The following is a 19,628-nucleotide window of genomic DNA, read 5'->3' as shown; positions in this document are numbered from 1 at the left end:
CATTAAAAGGAGCGTGGCAAGGAAGGATCAAGGAGGTGATCCTTCTTCTCTACTCTGCCCTGGTGAATCCTCACATGAAGTACTGTATTCAGTTCTGTGCTCCCTGGTACAAAAAAGACAGGGATCTCCTGGAAAGAGTCCAATGGAGGGCCACAAGAATGATAAAGAGCCTGGAGCATCTCCACTTTGAGGAGAAGCTGAGCAATCTGGGTCTGCTCAGCCTTGACGAAAGAAGACTGAGAGGGATCTGATCAGTGTTCATAAACATCATAAATATGGGAGACAAAGGGACATGGCCAAACTCTTTTCAGTGGTCTGTGGGAACAGAACAAGTGGTTATGGATCACTGGAACAGGCTGCCCAGGGAGGCTGTGGATTCTCCTTCTCTGGAGATACTCAAGACCACCAAGATGCCTACCTGTGCATCCTTCTGTAGGGAGCCTGCTTTGCAGGGAGACTGGAATCAATGATTTCTAGAGGTCCCTTCCAAAACGGACAATATTTTGATTCTCTGATATTCATGGGTTGGCCTTTTCTCTCAGAATTAATACTGCTGTATAGAAAAATGTTTTTAAAATGCTTAGTTGTATTAGATTTATTGCTATCACAAGAAAACTTCTTGAACTCGAAGTACACAATTCTGAATGCAAGAGATTTAGATAATCCCTTTACTGCAACAGTATATCCTTTGTGCACACACATTTTGTATATATCCACATCTATATTATAATTTATATGTAGTGTTGGAATCATACCTTATTTCCTTTTATTTCTATGTTAGAGGTGTGATGTGTAGGAGAACTTCTTTTGTGTGAACCTGCGAAGATTAGTGGAAGTGTTCAATAAAATGAATTACTTGGATGAGGTGATAAACAGCCTATCAATTAAAATTCACAGCTGAAAGTAAATTAAGAAATCATGTAAACATCAGGGAGATCAGAGGAAAACACATCTGCGATAAAGAAGTTAGTATTTAAAAGAACTATTGGTATTTATAGCTAAGAATTTAAAAAAATATAATCAAAATAATAAAGGAGAAAATAAGTAGAATCATTTGAGTTGCAGTGGACCCTTAAACTTAGTTCAGCTCCCATGTAGTGGACACCTACATCTTGGTCAGGTTCCTCAGGCTGTCCAGTCTGACTCTGAATGCCTCCAAGGATAGGGTATCCACCTCCTCACTGGGCAACCTGTTCCAGTTCTTCACTAGCCTTATAATAAAAAACCTCTTCCTTATATCCAGCCTAAATTTCCACTATTATAACTGGTAAAGATGGCTATAGAAATGGGAGTTCAATATAACCAAGTTCTGGTAAACAGTGAACACAACAGCTCAGTTGGAAAGAATCTGCAACAACCATCTAGTTCAACGGAGCACTTTGGCACTAATTAAGTAAAGCATTTTACCTATAGCGTTGTTCAAATGAATGCAGACAGGCATGGGTCATCAACCACTTCTCTAGGAAGCCTATTCCAGTGGCTGACCACCCCATGGTGAAAAAATTCTCCCTAGTGTTCAGTTTGAACCTCCCCTGGTGCATTTTTGTGTTGTTCCCAATCTGCCACCAGTTCCCAGAGGCAGAGCCTGGCCTAAGCCTTCTGCTCCCCTCCTCAGGGGGCTGCAGAGAGCTGAGGTCACCTCTTGGCCTCTCCAGGCTGAATGTCCCCGTGTCATCAGCCCCTCCTCACAGGAGATGCCTCCCAGCCTGGACACCAGCTTTGATGTCCTCCTCTGGATGCTTTCAAGGACTTGAACATTCTTTTTATGTTGTGGAGCCCAGAACTGCACACAGTATTTGAAGTAAGGCCATACCAACACTACTATGGAATGAGTTTCACCTCTTTTGCTCAGCTAGCTGTGCTGTGTTTCACGTACCACAGTATGTGATATTATCCTTCTGACTGGCAGGGCACACTGCTACTTATGCTGAGCTGCTGTTAGCAGCAGCTGCAGGTCCCTTCCTGCTGAGCTGCTCTCCACCCACTCATCTCCAGTGTGTGCTTTTGTCTGTTTTTCTTGTGATTTTTCTTCTTATTATTTAATTCTGATTTCATTTTGTCTAAGAGTAATAAATGATGAAAAATCCTTATTTACACAGTTCTTCCAAAAATCTCTAGGAAGCAGCTTTGTTACAAGCTTCAAAGTCAGACAGAATGAATAGTTAAGGCATGAGACTTTGGGATTCCTGCTTCATTCTCTTCAATCTTGTTAGTATAAACTTTCTTTAGGATTCCAATGTTGGGAAGGTGGTAGTGGCTTTGAACATTACACCTCTTTAAGCTCTCAGAAATGACTGAGGAGTTTATGTTTACCAGTAATTTCAAGTGGAACGTTGTTAGCAAAAAGTGTGTCATTGCTCACTGCAAGGTTTTTATTGGATTGAAAGCAGTGATTCTGAAATGCCTGATGTTGTTAATGTATTCTGTGGGTTAAAAGGAGCTTTTGCTGTCCTACTCCTAAAGTGTAACTTCAGTAGAGTTTTTCCTGGGTTGGAAGTTAAAGGTTGTTCAAGGAAGAGTCTGAATATCTCTTATTATTTCATCAACTATAATTTTTGTGTGACACGCCTTTTCTGATGTGATATGGTCTGGCTTCTTAATTGTGAAACTATTGAAAAGTGGTATCTTGTTAAACTCGCTGTAGTGACACTGATAGTTGTTTCCATGTGCCTTTGCCAGATCCAGATGACTTGCTTCACTCAGCAGGCAATTTTGAGTAGAACTGTGAATTGCACTGAAGCCTCTGGCACCAGCACACATTTCATTTCTACAGTTTTTGTTTGTAGGAAATAACAGTTATTGGGGAATAATGACAAATATCAGTAGAACAAGAGCTTTATCTTAAACTGCTGTGTCTGTCTTTTCCAGAATTCATCTGTTAATGATCTTGCTGTTTTGTTATAAATATTGTACATTTGTTACCAGCAGTTCATAAATGGTCTTAAGCAGTCATAAGTGGTCATACTTACCCATATTCTGGGAGAATGTGGAATCTGTTCTTAGCTTTCACTGGCCTGTGAATGTGTCCTGCAAGGCTGTGCAGAGCAGGTACTCTTCTGTTCTTCCTGCGTGCAAACCAGAGATAACAGCACTGACCGCTGTTGTGAAATTCCTTTGAGACTGACAGAGGTGTAAAAATTGAGTGGTTTATTATTACTGTATCTTCCCTCCAGTAATGTTAGCTCCTCTTCAGAAATACTGGCACGTAGAAATTCTGCTTTACAGTGCTGCTTAATCACAAAGCTTTTTAAATATCTAACATGGAGTATAGTAGTGAAAGAATTTTATGTTCTCGAAAAAGGGAAACATTCAATATTTCTTTTGAATATTTTTGTTCCTGATCAGTGTGATATTAAAAATAATATTTGTTGTTGTTGCTGCTGTTTATTTTTGTTTGTTTTGTTTTTTGAGCAAAAATGTGTTATCATTTTAGCACTTCTTTAATGTTAGTACAAACTACATAAAATATACTGCAAGTAGATGATTACTGAGCAAGTGGAGAAGCACTGCATATTGCATACACAGACAGGGAGAGGGAGGAAAGGAAGGAGCGTGTTTATCCAATTCAGACTTTTGGCCTCTCAGTTGTATCCAGGAGTTTGTTCTGATGGTTTAGAATATTATGTTTTGTAACTGTAATATGTGAAACTGTGTCACAATTAGTCCAACATTTCGCAACTTTGTTGAGAAATAATGAGATATAATTCTGTTTATCAAAGTGATTTCCTTGTCTTTTTCCTTTGAGTTCTGACATAAGTACTGGAGTAATTGCTTTGTAGCTGTGTATTTCTATCTGTACTTCTACAATGTGGACTTCTGAAGGATGGTGTTTGGGTAAAATTTATTACAGACATCATCGAAATAAGTGTGAATCCTAACTGGACATATTATAAAGTTGTATTATCTTGGAGAACTTTTTAATGTTATCTGTGTCTTTATCTCATAATGTACCTGAGGCCGTGACTAATCATACAAATGCCTGAGTCGGTGGCCAGTGTTAGGTCACTCAAAGTTCAGATTTATAGACCAAATATTGAGGAGTTATTCAGAACTGACATTACACTTGACAGGTTTTTAATGTTATCATGTACACATGGCTAGACTGATTGTGCAAGAGCCTTTTCTAAACTGAAGTGCTGTGCGCTCCCTTTCTTCAGGTACTGATTTATTTTAACATAAAATACACGGACTTGTTCTTTTTTATGGTAATATTTCAGCGTACTTTCTAATCTTAAAGTCTTATTTCTTCCTAACATAATTTTCCCTCTTTGTCTAGGTCTGGAGATTTTTTAATTTTTTTATTTTTATACTATTAGTAAAATAGGCTCTATTTCACAAGGAGGCATATAGTTTATTTGAATCTGCTTGCATTTAATTAAGATGTCCTTTTAAATATCAGTCTTCCGATCATGGGGAAAATTCCTTAAGTGAGGATTTCTGAACCTAATGATTCTGTGAGATTTGCTGTGGGTTTTGCCTTCATACTGAAAATGTGGCCGTCCTATGTAAGAGAACCTTTGTCAACAGTTTATGGGCTGATCTGGCCCAGCTCCATGACTGGAGGGGTAGAGAGCACCGCAGATCTGCACCTTGCAAAGGGATAAGGGAAAAGGATAGAGAGATGGGCCCAAAACAAAGCAGTGACAATGATCTGAGAAGGAACAAACTAATTTACTAAGTAAGATATCAGAATGCAAGATAACATACTATAATACCATATAACACAAAGAAACTAGAATAGAAGATATAAATTAGATGAAATGAGAGTGTCCAAATGCTGAAGGCCTTACTCTAATGATGAGGCAAGATGTGTGTTGAGGATGAGCAGAAGGGAGGAGAGCCTGGTCATGGCTGGCAAAGGAGAGACTTTGCCATGGATTTTACCTCTTCTCTGAATGCAAAGTCCTCTGGGGGACATAGTTCTTCTCTTCTGGGACAGGTACCCAGAACTGGAGCATTAACTCTTTAACTCCCAGTGCAGTACATGATGCTGTGATGTGGAATACCAACAACCAAAAATCATAAAACCACGACAACTTTTTTACATCATGTAAAGCTAAACCTGACCATTCTGGTACATGAAGTTAACAGTGTCCATCCTAAGAGATTCTTCTCACCATTTATAATAATTCAATTCTTGTAACTGCATTTTTTTGAGTTTAAAAAACAGAAAAAAGAAATTGCAGAGAATGTTGATTTGAAAGGGCTTCAGTACTCTGTGGGCATATGAAAATTTCCAAAACAGAAATGGTTCATTAGATGTACTTGAGAGCAAATAACATAGACAGTAAATTATGACTCAGTGATAAAGTGTTTTAACAGCAACTATTATTTCCAGTTTATGAATTCCAACTTTTATATCTGAAGTACTATATATGCAGCTTAAGCGTCAATGCAGGTAGTGCTTATTGCTGCTTTACAGTGGGCTTCATCAGTTGAAAGGAAGCTGGTATATTTATTTTCTGCAGGTTAGCTTATGAAAGTGTGCATGCAAGAGTTTGAAAAACCTGAATTATAATTATCATTCAGTTTGGAAGACATAGCACCTTGAATACAAATGTCTTTCACTTTCCTGTTGTTGTGCTACATGACAGAAGAAAGGAATATATTGAATAAATGTTTTCTTAATTAATACATCTTTTAAATTGCCCTTTTCAATTAAGTTTTTAAGTTTTTTGTTACAACTCTGTACGGTCTTCAAAACCAAGTTATTATTTTGTCTTCTGTAAGTTGTGAAATTCAGCTGTGCTTTTAACACAGTTTTTGAACACATATTCCTTATTTAAGCATTTCGGATTTAAACTCAGTGCTTTGCACCGTTTAAGAAATTAAATTAAATGGCACAAATGTGGAGAACATTGAATCAGTCTATTGTAAAATAGATCCTTCCATAACTATTTTCCAGTTTTTAAACCATATGTGATTACTATTTCATGAACACTGTATATCATAATAATATGGTTCTGTTACTTTAGCGTATTCTTAAATCAAAATCAATGTTTGTGCTTTTTTAAAATGTGGTTAACAGATTCTGTTGACCTAATGGTAAAAAAGAAAATTAAACGAAAAAAACATGACCATAACTTAAATTCTTTTTTCTGGTTGCTCGTTCTTTACTTCCTGTGATCATACATTTCCTTTGGAGGGTTTAAATCAGAGACCATTTTATTCCCTGATGGCATATATACACAGAGAGAGTCAAGTAAATTAAGCTTAATTAGCAGAAGATGTGAATTTAAAGCTCATTAAGTTCTTATAAATAGTTTTCTTCAGAAATAATTTGGCTTTAGTTCTGAAGAGGAATGATCTTATATGAATTGTTTTAGTTTTAAGGAATCATATCTGCAGAGGAATTATGGGTGTGGGAAAAAAAAAAAATCAAATTCATTTTATTTGTAGTTCCTTACAATAACATACAAATATCTACAGAAGTAGATGCGTTTACACTGAAAAACAAAAATCCAGTTTTACACTGAAAAACTGAAAATCCAGTTTTTGCTATCCAGAGCATATGAAATAGATCCTAAATGTTCACAGATTCAATTCAAGAATTCTATGTCTCATTCTCCTTCCCTGGCCTCAGTAGTTTTCAAATGTTTCTTGATTTGCATTCCACATATTTCAGTTCCAGCGATGGAAATATAATGAACTTAGTAGCATTATTGTACAGAAATGTCATGATAATCTCTGAATCTTTAAATGTATGGACTTCCATAAAATTTCATTTAAATTAAGCAACAAACTTAAAGAAAAGTGCCATTATAACTTAAAATATTTAATGCTCAAAAGTGATAATTTCTTTAAAATAATGCTAATTATTTTTTTTAATTTAATGTATTTTTCAAACATTTGAAACTCTGGTTTTCAAATTTCTTTTGCCTCAAGCCATTTTGTGATATAAGTTTTTCTGTTGCATGTGTTCTTTGCAGTGCAATTTCTTTTCTATAAGTTTTCACAGGCAATCTCTTCGCAAATCCGTTTTGTCCTGGGCAGTCAATTGTCTGACAATTTGTGAAACTGAGGGGAGGGGAGCAACCTCCTGTTCCCTCCTAATCTGATTCATCTAACCAGACTCCTCCTAAAATCTGAATACTCTTACAATATTTCATACAGTTTTAGCAGAGTTCTGAGTCAAAATTTTAGGAACATAGAGCAGCTGTGTATGTATCTAGCAAACAAACTTTGTTTAACTTTTCCTCTTCATCCTTAATTCTTCATTTTATTTTTCATTTCATATCTTTAAGCCCTCTATCTGCTATCTGCACTGTGGATTTTATTGTCAAATTAAATGTCAAAGCATTTTGCTTGCTAGAGTTGAGCTTAGATTCTGTTTATGAAAAGCGTTCTTCGCAGTACTATAGAATTAAGAGTTGGAGAAAAGTGTAAAAAACATATGTAAAAGAATGGCCCTAACATTTTGTGATACGATTATACTTCTATATGAAGAAAATCTGTTTTGAGTTGGGTTTGGGGGTCATGAAGGAAAACTTAGTTCTTTTGCCCTAACACTGAGTTGTCAAGTAACAGAATATCCTTTCCAGTGAAAAAATGTTGATCAAAACCATGCTTTATTCATTTTAGGATTTATGCATTCATGAATCAAATGTCCCAACTATCCAAATTGTCAGCTTCAGAGAAGTTAAGTTGTTTTATATTGAAATAGTTTTAGATGTGAGAATTAAAGGTAGCATTTCCATAAAAATCTGCAAATGTAATGATAATCACTGTATTTGTGCCTCATTTCCCTGTTTTATGAATAGAGAATATGGCAGTAAATAATTTAAAGCAAGATAAGCATAGAGACAGATATAAATCATGGTAACATACTAAAATTTTAATCACTGCAAGAATCTTATAAACCAGAATTTAGTAAAGTTGTCCTGCTGCAATCATATGCATGTTACATAACTCTTGACTTTCTGTGAGTTGGGGTAGTCAGCGGCAGTATTTTATGCAGAATCATTACAGGGGAACTTCTAGAAACAAGCTATCTCAACTGTGTGTTGATATTTATAGATTCTTTGCCCAAAGTGGAGAAATCTTTTACACACATTGCTACAGATACATAAAACACATGTGTAATGATTTTTCGGATTTAGTGCATGCTGTTTATTTGCAAAATAAAAATAATAGAGTGATTTCTACATTTCAGGAAGCATATTTGAGATAGGAATCATTAATTTGTATTTGAGGTTCATGTAGGGATTCAAACATGTCATAGGCATTGAACAAATTATTGACAACACAGTGCAAAGACAGAATTGTCTAACATAATGAAGGTGAGGATATTTCAAGTTGCTCTGTGCTTCTCCTTGTCATAACTTAAGGAAAAAAATGAGAGGTTGCTTGTGAGGGATGCACAGAAGATGTACGCAGAAGATACTGCTCTCACAGGGCATTTCAAATTATGCATGGAGTGCAGAGCCTACAATATCTGTCCACTTTACCAGCACTGTATTAGTCATATGCCTTTCTCTCTAACCAGCAAGTAAGAAACCGAAGTGCAGTGGGACTGCAACAAGCAGCTCAGCTGTACCTTTTAACACTAGGAATATTTTATTCCTGTTTCCTCTAGAAATGGCCTGCAATTGTCTCTCAGAGGTCAGGCTCCATAATTTTATGCTTGTTCAGCACAATCGTGGGATGCAATATGTGGTTTATCTTCAAATTTTAGATCAGAAAGTGTTAAAAACTTTTGGGACTAACTGTGAGAATACCAGTTTCTGTAGAAGACTACCTACTTTTTTTTTTTTTTTTTTTTTTAATATATTGACTTAATAATTAACTACTGAAGTGGACCAGTTATGTGATCTCAGTTGTATGCCTTTACTTAATCAAATCCTTAGTGACCTAAATCACTGAATAGGATTATTTTCTCTCTCTTACAGTGAAGGTAAATTTAATTAAGTGTCAGTATTACCTAATGCAATTATTTTTTCCAGAGTATAACAGAGATTATTTCAGACAGCTTATAAAGCAAACACCACTTGGAGGTTATTATGATTAAACTGATCTATTGTTTGAGGATGCTGCAAAAATCATTATAAATTTCCTTCTGTGAATCCATAGCTCACGAAAGTAGTAAGAAGATTCTGTCTGCTTTTGAAGGACATTATAGTGATTATAATAGGAACAAATCAGGTTAATTGGTGCATAAATAATAGATCATCTGCTCTGATCCTTTTTTTTTTTTTTTTTTAATTGGGAGTATCAAAGCTGTTATTGATGACTGTACAGGTAAGACTAATGTATACATGTTTTATTTTTCACAGAGTGTGTGAGATTTACAGTTTGAAAACCTGGACTGTTGAGTCTTTAATCACACACATTTATGTATTTGAGCGCAAATGTGCTGTCCTGCCGTTCTTTACTGCCCTTTATTGTTTAAATAAATTAGTTGGTATGCCAACTTGGTGTTCTACACCCAGTACAGAAAGTTAGGATGGAGGCCGAGACCTTTCACTATGTAGACTGGACCGTGAACAAGAGATTCTTGATGTCACAAGAGTGACTCAAAGCTTGTCTGAATTGCAAATGAGAGTGTAATTTTCAGATACTTAAGTTATATTAGATAATTATCCCTGATTATTATTATTATTATTGTGGAAAACGCATTAATTTCATTTTTCTTGACTAGATTTCACAAACACATGATTAAAAAACTTATAAAAGTTTTTATAACCGCTATTTATGTGAATAAGTTTTTTTATAAGAATGTTTTACTTATTCCTGTCGTATCTCTCTCAACAGCTAAGAAATCTTTCCAGCCTGGATCTACGTCATATTACAGAACTGGATAATGAAACAGTGATGGAAATAGTAAAGAGATGCAAAAACCTTAATTCCCTCAATCTGTGTCTGAACTGGATCATTAATGACAGGTAACTTCATTATGGCATCTAATACTAGTATAAAGCAAAATCAACTTGTATTGTAAGAAGTTGAAAATGCTTATTCATGTCTTGGGGGTTGGAGGAGAAGAGTAAAATAAAACTGTTTTTTGAGTTGTTCTTGTTTGGTGTGGGTAAATAATCTAAACATGCCTTGTAGTGCTCTTATGTGTTCTTGTTGTGGAGAGTTTGCTTATAATTGGATGGCATCCCTAATTGGTTGTTTGCTGTAGACTACACGAGAATGTTCTCTTTAATGTGTATGACTGAAAAGTACATTTACTGTGTATCTTTCAGTAAGTGGAGAGCATTTAAACCGATTTGAACATATAGGAACAATGAAGCATATTTCTGTCTGTGTAAAGAAAAATAAATTGCTTGAACATTAAGTAATCAAATTTATGTATGTTTAGAAAGCATAACATCCTTTACCTTTTGGCAAATAAAGCAGAATAAGACTGAAAGGATAACTGGGATATTAAAAAGGAAAGAATGCTTGGAATGACTTTTTCTTCCATATGGACTTTTTCAAACATGCTCTCTTTCAACTCTTCAGGAATGTTCTCAACAGAAAGTAAGCTTAAACTTTGATGAAAGTATGATGTTCTACAATTAGTAATATAGAAATGTGTTGAATATGAACTACCACTGAATTTTTACTACTGCGCCTCTTTCTTTGCTTATTAGGCTGTGTTCTGGGTTGTTTGTTTGGGTATTGCTGGGGGTAGGGATAAGGAGACTCTTACTTTGGCCTTGAAAGCACTTAAGTGGTTCTTTAAACTGTTATGTAGATTATTATTGAACTAGAGTATGAAGCGCATCTGTTACCTGTATGCATATAACTCGTGCCGAGTTAAGAAATTGAACAAGAAAAGGAAACTGTTTCCATCACTGACAGATACTCTGCAGTTGTGATCATTGACTTTTGCCTCTGTAGCTTTGCTTCTTATCATATGAGTCAGTACGTTTTCAAAGCTTAAATAGTAAATAAGAGATAGCTACAGATTTAAATTAGTTATTCAAATTATCTTCCAGATAAAAGGTAACAGAGAAAATATGGAAAATAATGAACACTTTCATTAAATTTTATTGAGAGGTAGTTGTTCAGTAGTTTAAGATTTTTTTCCCATTTTACAGTTAGCTCTAAAGACTAATTTGTGTTGTTTCCCCCACCCTCCACAACTGCTGAATTAAAAGCTACTGGAAACAATATGGAAAGAATACAATATGGCCAATAGCCTTTAATCAATATGGAGGTACATTCAACAGAGTATTATTAGTGTATTCACTTTGAAGAGATGGGTGAACATTCAGAAATGCAAAGAACTGATAAAAATCTAAGTTTACTTAAGCTCAGTTAGTTTGTTAGTGATCTAAGGCATGATGAACTTGTTTGCTGTTTTGTTTATTTGATAGCAGGCCATAGCTCCTAGTCAGAAGGGATGTCAGAGGATATTCTGTGTTTTTATATCGTTCAGAAGACTTTTTGATTACTTTATCCAGCACGTAGAAGATAGTACCAGTCTAAGATATACCAGATTCATGACATTAAAAAGCAAATGGAATTAGTTTTCCCCCTTTTTCCCTTAAAAAATTATCAACCCAGCTTGTTGTCTTCTATTTCTAAACTTACTAAGCCACCTTAATTCTCTGTAGTGTAAGAGAAAATGATTGGCTTTTTAAATTAAAGAAAGCATTTAGGGCTTTGTTTGTTTATTTTCTTTATAGCCAGGGAAAACCGTTTTTCTTCATTCCTTTGTGCAGAACCGTGACTGAAGTAAAACCAGAAAGTTCTCATGTAGTAGAATAGTAGTAGATTTTACAACTGAAGTAAATCTCTTATTTTAAAACTTCACTTTAGATTTCTTTATTGCTTCCAGAATTCCATAAAGATTCTTTCCACAAGCAAAGCAGTTGCCGCAGAATATTTATTGCATTCTCTTACAGATGACACAGTGTTATATCAGATTCTGTCACCATTACAATTCTTGTTAAGTAACTGAAAGGAAGCAAAACTTTCAAGAGTGCAAGACCTCTGCATGGCAAGCACAAAATTTTGGTTCTGTGGGAATTAGCAAGAACTATTATTCCTATGTTCTGATTGAAGATATTTTTGTTTTTAGAAGTGTATGTCTGCAAGGCATTTATAGGGCAGTAAAAAAATAGTTTCTTTTTACTTAAAACAAAAAATATGTTCAGTTGAAGTAGTCTTGACATTCATTTTAAAAGTTAAAGAATATAAGTCTCCTATAATGACTTGTAAAACAGTGTCTTAAAAGTTGAGAGTTAAAAAAGATCTTAGAAAGTTCAATTAATCTAACACAGCGATTACTCTTGCAGGTATATAGCTGCCTCAGAAGTTTTATATACCAAATATATCGAAGTATATCTTATATATTTTATACGCTAATTATACATCATAGAAATATTCCCGTTTCTACTTTCAAACCCCAACCCATAAATTCTTTTAGTATGCAAAAGATTTGTCTTTAAGTGTTTTTATTGCAGAGGAGTAAAACTGAGATCTACAAACATAACGATTCCTCTGAGGATTGATTTTAAATAAACTTATTACTTTCAAGGTTTCTTAATGGTCATTGCAATTGTTCATACAAATTCGAATGCAGAAAGCAGCATCAATTCAAACGGCATCTAGAAATAAAGCCCTAAGGAGACTCAGCAAAGCATGACATAACATATTGCATAGTTTTGCAGAGGTATGTGATTTTTACCATAGCACCTTTCTGAACTTTGAGCACAGATGGGTAGCTTGAATTTGATCTTCTAATACCAGTGCTCTTATAAAATGCTGTTGTCTTGTGGTGCTTCTGTGAAATAGCACTGTAGATAAATGAGAGTAAATGACACAAAGGAATAGTCTCTTTGTGCTGGTTCAGGCCTGGTGGTAAGATTTCTTCTTGGAGTCTGAAGTGGATGAACTTAGAAATGCAGACCTTTGACAAGTTTAGTAGTCAGGAAGTCAAGATATGGAAGAAATTCAGGAGAAACATAGTAAACGATGGGAAGCTGGGATGTAACCTGACAGTGAAAGTGTGCAGCTGCAGAGTCGGGAAACATGAGCATTTTCTACTTTGAAGCATCTCCATCTGCTTTCTTCAGTTGGATCACTAAAACAGACTCATTCTTCTTAGAACTGAGCATTGCATTTGTTGGCAGAGAGCATATGGGGTTTTCCACATTGTTGCTTGCCAGAGTAAATTATTAATGTGGTCTTCCATGTGCTAGAGGAGAGTTTAGAAATTTTGTGATGACTGCCTACATGAGTTAATGTGAATTGATGAAGGCATGAAAAGTCTTGGGAGTATTTGGTTTGATCTAGATGCGTGGTGGTTAGAGGACACAGTGCTGAAGATGCTCTGAGCAGGTGATCACTTGCTAAGGTTAGTCCCAAAGTTGCTGCCTTATGTGGATGCTCCAGCATTTCAGTAGCAGTAGCAGAGATGAACATCAACAAAATAGGTCAGTTCTTACTGTATGTTTTCAATAAAATCCAAGTTTAGTGAATGCTGGAATTACTTTCCAGGGCAAAAACAGCTAAAGTAATCTTTTCTTTCTGAAAATGTAATGCTCTTCATGTTGTCATGTTTGATATGGAAATTATTTTAATTAAAAATACATTAATACATTAAAACTACACATGTAGGAAACCATTTTGCTAGATTATTTATTTTTATTTTTATTTTTTTATTTTTTCCCCACAAGCAAAAATGTGTGTTTTAATCTGTGGTGATGACAAATGCTAATGCTTCATGTTAGTATCCAGCAGCTTGGTCTGTCTGATTGGAGACCTGCTCCAGGAGCACAGATACTTATTACTGTATCTTTGCATAACCCGGTCTTGGTGTATAGAGAAGTATTCCAGAAGAGAAGCTGTACTTTCGTATTATGTGATATTTGTCATAATTCATTAAAATTGAATCATAGCATTTCTTAATTCTAATTTTATTAAACCTTTTAAGCATTATCTGAAAGGTGTTCTCCTTTGGATCTTCTGCATAATTATCAGGTACTTATAGTCAGGTACATTAAAAACTTACTCCAATAAAAGTTATAGAATGTGCCATCTGTATATTTCATTTTTAAGAGAATTTATTCTTTTGATTCCCATGCTTTTTAATTACATGTGCAAAATGAAACAAATTTCCTTGCAAAAGTGTTATGTAAAGTGACGTGAGGGTGATTTCAAAATACAGTACTGACGTTGGACAAAGATACTTGGCATACTTAAGTGAATTCCTTACTTTAAATTCTGATACATATTTTTTTAATGGTTGGATATTATTCATCTATTTATTTATCTATTTATAGTGATTATGGAAAAAAAAAAAAAAAAAAAAGATGAAAAAACTTCAGTCTTTATATTGGGTTAAACTTGTCTGGCTGCCAGATGCCCACCCAACCTCTCTTTCAGTCTCCCTCTTCAAAAAGACAGGGAAAAAAATAAGATGAAATGCTTGTGGGTCCAGATTAAGTCATGGAGATCACTCACCAATTACTGTTAGGGCAGAACAGCTTCAACTTGGGGAACATTATTTTATTCCCAATTAAAAATAGCAAAGGATAGCAAGGTAAAAAAAGACAAAACATCTTCCCAGTTTCAACTTAATTTCTTCATTCCCCGCTCTTCTATGCCTTCCTTGCTGAATGGTGCAGAGAGACAGTGAACAGAGGCTGACGTCCATTCATAATGCATTACCTCTGCTGCCCTTTCCTTCTCCAGCCTGAGGCCCATCCCAATGTCCTTTCATTGATACTAATGCTTCAGTACATTGTTCTGAAACCAGTAGCTGAAAAAGTCAAAGAAAGATCTGCAGAGTATGTTATTATTGCATTTACAGTGACCAAGCATTTTGTTTAAACAGATGAAGGGGAAAATACTGTTAAAGAGAAGCGCATTTAGAGAAGAACTATTTTTGTGCATCGAGCCAGTAAAGATGCTGGGCTATATTAGCATTTTTTAAATCTGTAATATATTTGATAGGATCCCTTTAAAACCTTGTTCTAACAGATAGAAAAAGCAGAAGAAATATCGATTGCCCATATTCCCTCATTTTCTGTATGTGTATAATCTGATGAAAGTGGAGTGCGTTCCAATTAAACCTAATAATGTTGAAACAGCTTTAACACAAAGAAACAACCAATAATAAACCCCCAAAAAACAAAAAATCACCTATTCACACAGACTTACTGTATTTATTTATTTTTTACTTTTAAATAGATACAGTGATATTCCAATGTTAAGATCAATATTTTTCATTACTAGAATGGTTAAGTAAAAGGTATTTATTGTGGTATCAGGTCACAAATCAGTAAGAGAACAACTGAAATGTTCACCAGGAATACATACACATCTCTAAGCAGAAGTTATCTTTCAGTTCTTATATTGCTTTTTCTGCTGCTTGTTTTAGGTTATTTAGCAGATGACTTGCTTTTAGTCTCTGTTTTCTGTTATCACCTCATTTTAAGTATTTACAATAACTTTCACTTGAACTATATCCAAGAGCATTCACTTTTCAGAGTTTTTCAGTACTGACATAATACCTGATTTAAATGATTAACTTAAATGTTTGAAAAACTAAGAACAATATTGTCTAATCAGCTCTCTGTTCTATTTCATTCTGCCATAAATAATTGCTGTTTCACTGATGTGGCAGATATCCTTGTCTAACAGCCAAGCAACTACACAGCTGTTCCCTCACTCTTCCTCCTCACCAAGACTGAGGGAAAACACAGGGAAAAAAATGGGAATGAGAAAAAAATTAGAAAGCTTGTGGCCTGAAATAAAGGATGGCCTATTGAGGGAAAAGCAACCTTGATTTAGAAGTTTAATTTGTTGCCTATTAAAATAGATTCAGGTATTAAGAAACAAAGCAACAAAGACTATCAGCTTCCCTGCTTGTTTGGCTCTGTTTCACTCCTCTTCTCCATAATCCTCTGCCACACTGAGCAGTGCTGGGGTTAAGTAATAAGGATGTTAGAAGCAGCACTTGTCCTCCTTTTCACTGTGTTCCTCTTTTCCTCTTTCCCACAGAGATGTGGGTTGCATTTATTTTACAAGCACCATGCACCCAGTGGAGCTCCTCTGCAGGCTGTACTGTGGATATCTGCTTGCTCTAGTGCTAAGGAGCATTTTCACCCCTTTCCCACCACCAGTGCTCCTTGGTGTTTGTACTGCTGTTTGTACCCTTTGCATCCCACCTTTCCTAACAGAGAATCCCAACAGCCTGCTGACAGCACTGGTTCATCCACACCCAGTACAGCGATTTTCATTGCACAACTGGTAGCTGGTTGCCAGGTTATGAAGCTGATTTTCCTGAAGATATTCTGTAATGTTTCATCATAATATTGGGGTAATATTGTTGCTGCAGTATTTCCATTGGTAAACTTGAGACTTGTCACTCGCACCTTCTTTAAGTAACACAATATCTTGTATAATATATTATTTGCCCTCATTATGCAATAGCTTGTGAGAATGGCATCTTCCTATGCTCAGTAATGCGGCATGAAGTACCCACTAGAGTTAGCACCGGCCACACATTTGTGCTGCTCTGTATAACCTTGCTTCAAGTAGTGAGTTACTTTGCAATCCAGTCTGCAAGTGGCTTGAAAAAAAAAACAAACCTGGAGGAGCATCTCAGCAACTGTCGGCAAGATCTGAGAGGAGAACTGACTCCTCTCAGCTTCTAGTTAAATGCCCAGAACCCACTTTAAAACTACTTCTGAAACAGTTCCTTTGGCATTGCTGTCAAATAAAAGACTTTTTACGGATATGAAATGAATCATTTTCACACTGTCTGCAAAAATTAATCAGTGATAAAAATCAGAATGTGTTTTCCTTAATTAAGCTTAACTGTGTATTTATCAAGTTTTTAGCCTGCCAGTTCTACTTCTGCATTGACTTGTTTTAGAATAAATAGCTTTTTAAGAATCACTGTGAGGTGGAAATGAATGTTACCAAAAATAATAAAATTTCCAATATATTGTCAAGATTTTCCACTGTTTTATGATTCTTAAAGTACATCAAAAGTGGAGAAAATAGTCTAATGTTGTCACACTGCTGAAGTGTATGATAAATGAAGCACTATTTCTGTAAATAGTGAAAATATGAGGAAGGTGATTAAGTCTGACAATTCTCATGCAGGAAACTTGAGATGATAAATATCTCCTGTAATTAGTTATTAATCTAGTGCAGGGGACTTAACATCAGCCTAAACAATTTTATGAATTGTGGCATAAAAGAATTTTTGGAAGATAGGTATACATGTGTTAAGCCAAAGGAGAAACTGCTTAAACTTGGTTGTCAGTAATTAGAAATGGCAGACTTGACACAAATGTGGCTCAACCGTTTTCTATATGACATAGCTTACAGAAATTAAGAAAGTGCAATATTCCATAAAGGCATGGAAATGACAGTGTGTTATAAAACTGAGTCCTTAGTGCATCATGACAAATGAATACACACACACACACACACACACACACACACACACACACAGGATATGTATATATATCAATTTTACATCATTTTCTGTGGACAAATATTTGCGATGGTATAATTTGAAATAGTATAACAAAATAAAAAATGCAATTTACTGATGCTCAGAAGAGCAGATGTAGTCCTTATTACAATTATTGTTGCACTCTGAAAATACAACTTTACAGTACTTGGGGAAGAGAGGGAGAGAGAGAGGAGGAGGATAGCTGTCCTAATGATTTCCTGTAGTGACTATTTTGTTCGGAGTCCATCAGCATATACATTAAAAGTATTTTTTGACAGGCGCATAACCATCTTCTAAAATTTGCTTTGTAGTTCTTATTGCATGGGATATGAGCTCAAAATTAAAATATTTTTAAAATTTGTGATTTTTATAGATGAACATAAAATCGATGTTATTGGTAGGTGCATGCTGGATATAAACAGGCAATGAGTCAGATGCTGTATGCTAATTACCTTTGATCCTGATCACCCCTTTTTCCTTCATTATAGTCAAAGAAGGCTGATTGATGCTGATTTATACTGATTATTCTGTGATTTCAGATGTAGTTATAGATGATATCTTTGTTTTTTAGCTCAAGATTAATTAATAAGTGATGAATTGTGAAGGGCTTACACTATTGGAGATGAGAAATTAAAGTACTTTTGAAAAGTTGTAGTGAGCTTCAAGAGGAAGATGATGATGATGAAATTGAACTTGAGCTGATGAATGAATGAATGGCTGGTTCTAGTGTAGGAAGTAATAATGTAATGAGGAAAATAAGTGGTTGCATAACCTGAAAGTGGTGATCAGGGTGAGGCATATCGAGTATAGACAGTGAACACTGAGTGACTTATGTCTGTATTGGAGTCTGGTTTCTCTGCATAGCCTGTGATTAGTGATCTGGTTTTCCCTATCAGAAATACACTAAAGTGATCTCAGACTTCCTTCAGTCTATGCATCTAGATTTTTATCATGTGGAGTGAGAGAGAAATTGCTGTATGCACCTCTGTGTGCTGAAGGGAGATGGGACTCAGCCAATTTGTACATCTAATCTTGTACAAGGGAGGGGCAGAACATTTCAGTTTTTATGGACAAAGAAAAGACAGGAAACACATTGCTCATTGTTAAATTGTTAAGCTTGAATTTTTTACTGGCAACCATTTTTTACAATCTGTAGACCATTTTCTGGCTTAAGGCCACACAAGGATTGCTGTATCCTATTCTGAGCTATCCAGTACAGGGGAGATGTGGATGGACTAGTGAGAGTGATCCAGTGATGATAAGGAGCTGAAGTATCCCTCCAATGAGAAAAGACTGAGACAGCTGGGACTGTTCAGCCTCGAGAAGCTCAAGTAGGATCTCAGCAATGCATACAGATAAATGAAGGGAGAACACAAAGACGGTGGAGCCAGGCTCTGTTCAGTAATGCTCAGGGCCAGGTCAAGAGGCATCGGGTGCATATTGGAGCACAGGAGTTTCCCTCTGAGCATCAGGAGGCTGTTCTGTGCAGGGCCAGTATTGGAGCATCAGCACAGGCTGCCCAGAGAGGTTGTGGGGTCTCCTCTTTGGGGATCTACAAAAGCTGCCTGCATGTGGCTCTGGGCACCCTGTTCTGGGTGTCCTGCTGGAACAGTAATTTTGGAACAGGTGAGCAGTAGGGGTCAGAGAGCTTCCGAACTCAGCATTTTTGTGATTCATGTACTAGCACTTGCTGTTAAATACTGTTTTGTTTGTTCAGTTAAGAATGCTGAGGGTAGAATAGGTGAGTTTACTCTTTTCTGCTGGCTCATGACTTTTCAAGATTTGTCCTGATTCTGGAAGGCATTCTAGTCAAGTATAACCTAATGAAGACTATTGCTGAGTATAAGATACCATTATGAGTATTCAGTACAGTGAAAGGTCAGAAAAATTGGATTCTGTTTTTATACTTATTTTCCTTGTACCAACTATTTCCTCCTTTGTCATATTTCTTGTCTTTTCTGTTCATCTGCTTTTGATTTCAACTAATACGGTTAAAGTAAGTAACTTAGCTAATCAACATCTTTTAATGGACTGATGCGAACCAATGCTATTTAGTGGGAGAGTTAAGAGCAGTGCCAAAAGTTTGAAGTGGAACAGATTTGCTGGGTTCTAGTTAATCCAGGCTGTATTCTAGAGTCTAACTAGAGCAGGATATTGCAAGCATTACTTCCATACCATCTTCAGTATTTAAAAGTTAATTGTTTTTTGTTGCTGGTGG

At 35.7% G+C, this 19,628-nt stretch overlaps 1 protein-coding gene across 1 annotated transcript in view; it reads left to right on the top strand.

The window, feature by feature from the left end:
* FBXL17 (F-box and leucine rich repeat protein 17) overlaps positions 1-19,628 on the top strand; it is a 293,402-nt gene that overhangs the window by 85,024 nt on the left and 188,750 nt on the right. The window contains exon 6 of the mRNA XM_072360283.1: positions 9,751-9,881. Within this exon, the coding sequence (XP_072216384.1) occupies positions 9,751-9,881 (131 nt within the window). The remainder of the gene's footprint in view (positions 1-9,750; positions 9,882-19,628) is intronic.

Source organism: Excalfactoria chinensis, chromosome Z (genome assembly GCF_039878825.1).
Source record: "Excalfactoria chinensis isolate bCotChi1 chromosome Z, bCotChi1.hap2, whole genome shotgun sequence".
NCBI lineage: Eukaryota > Metazoa > Chordata > Aves > Galliformes > Phasianidae > Excalfactoria > Excalfactoria chinensis.
This window is presented reverse-complemented; position numbering and strand designations above follow the sequence as displayed.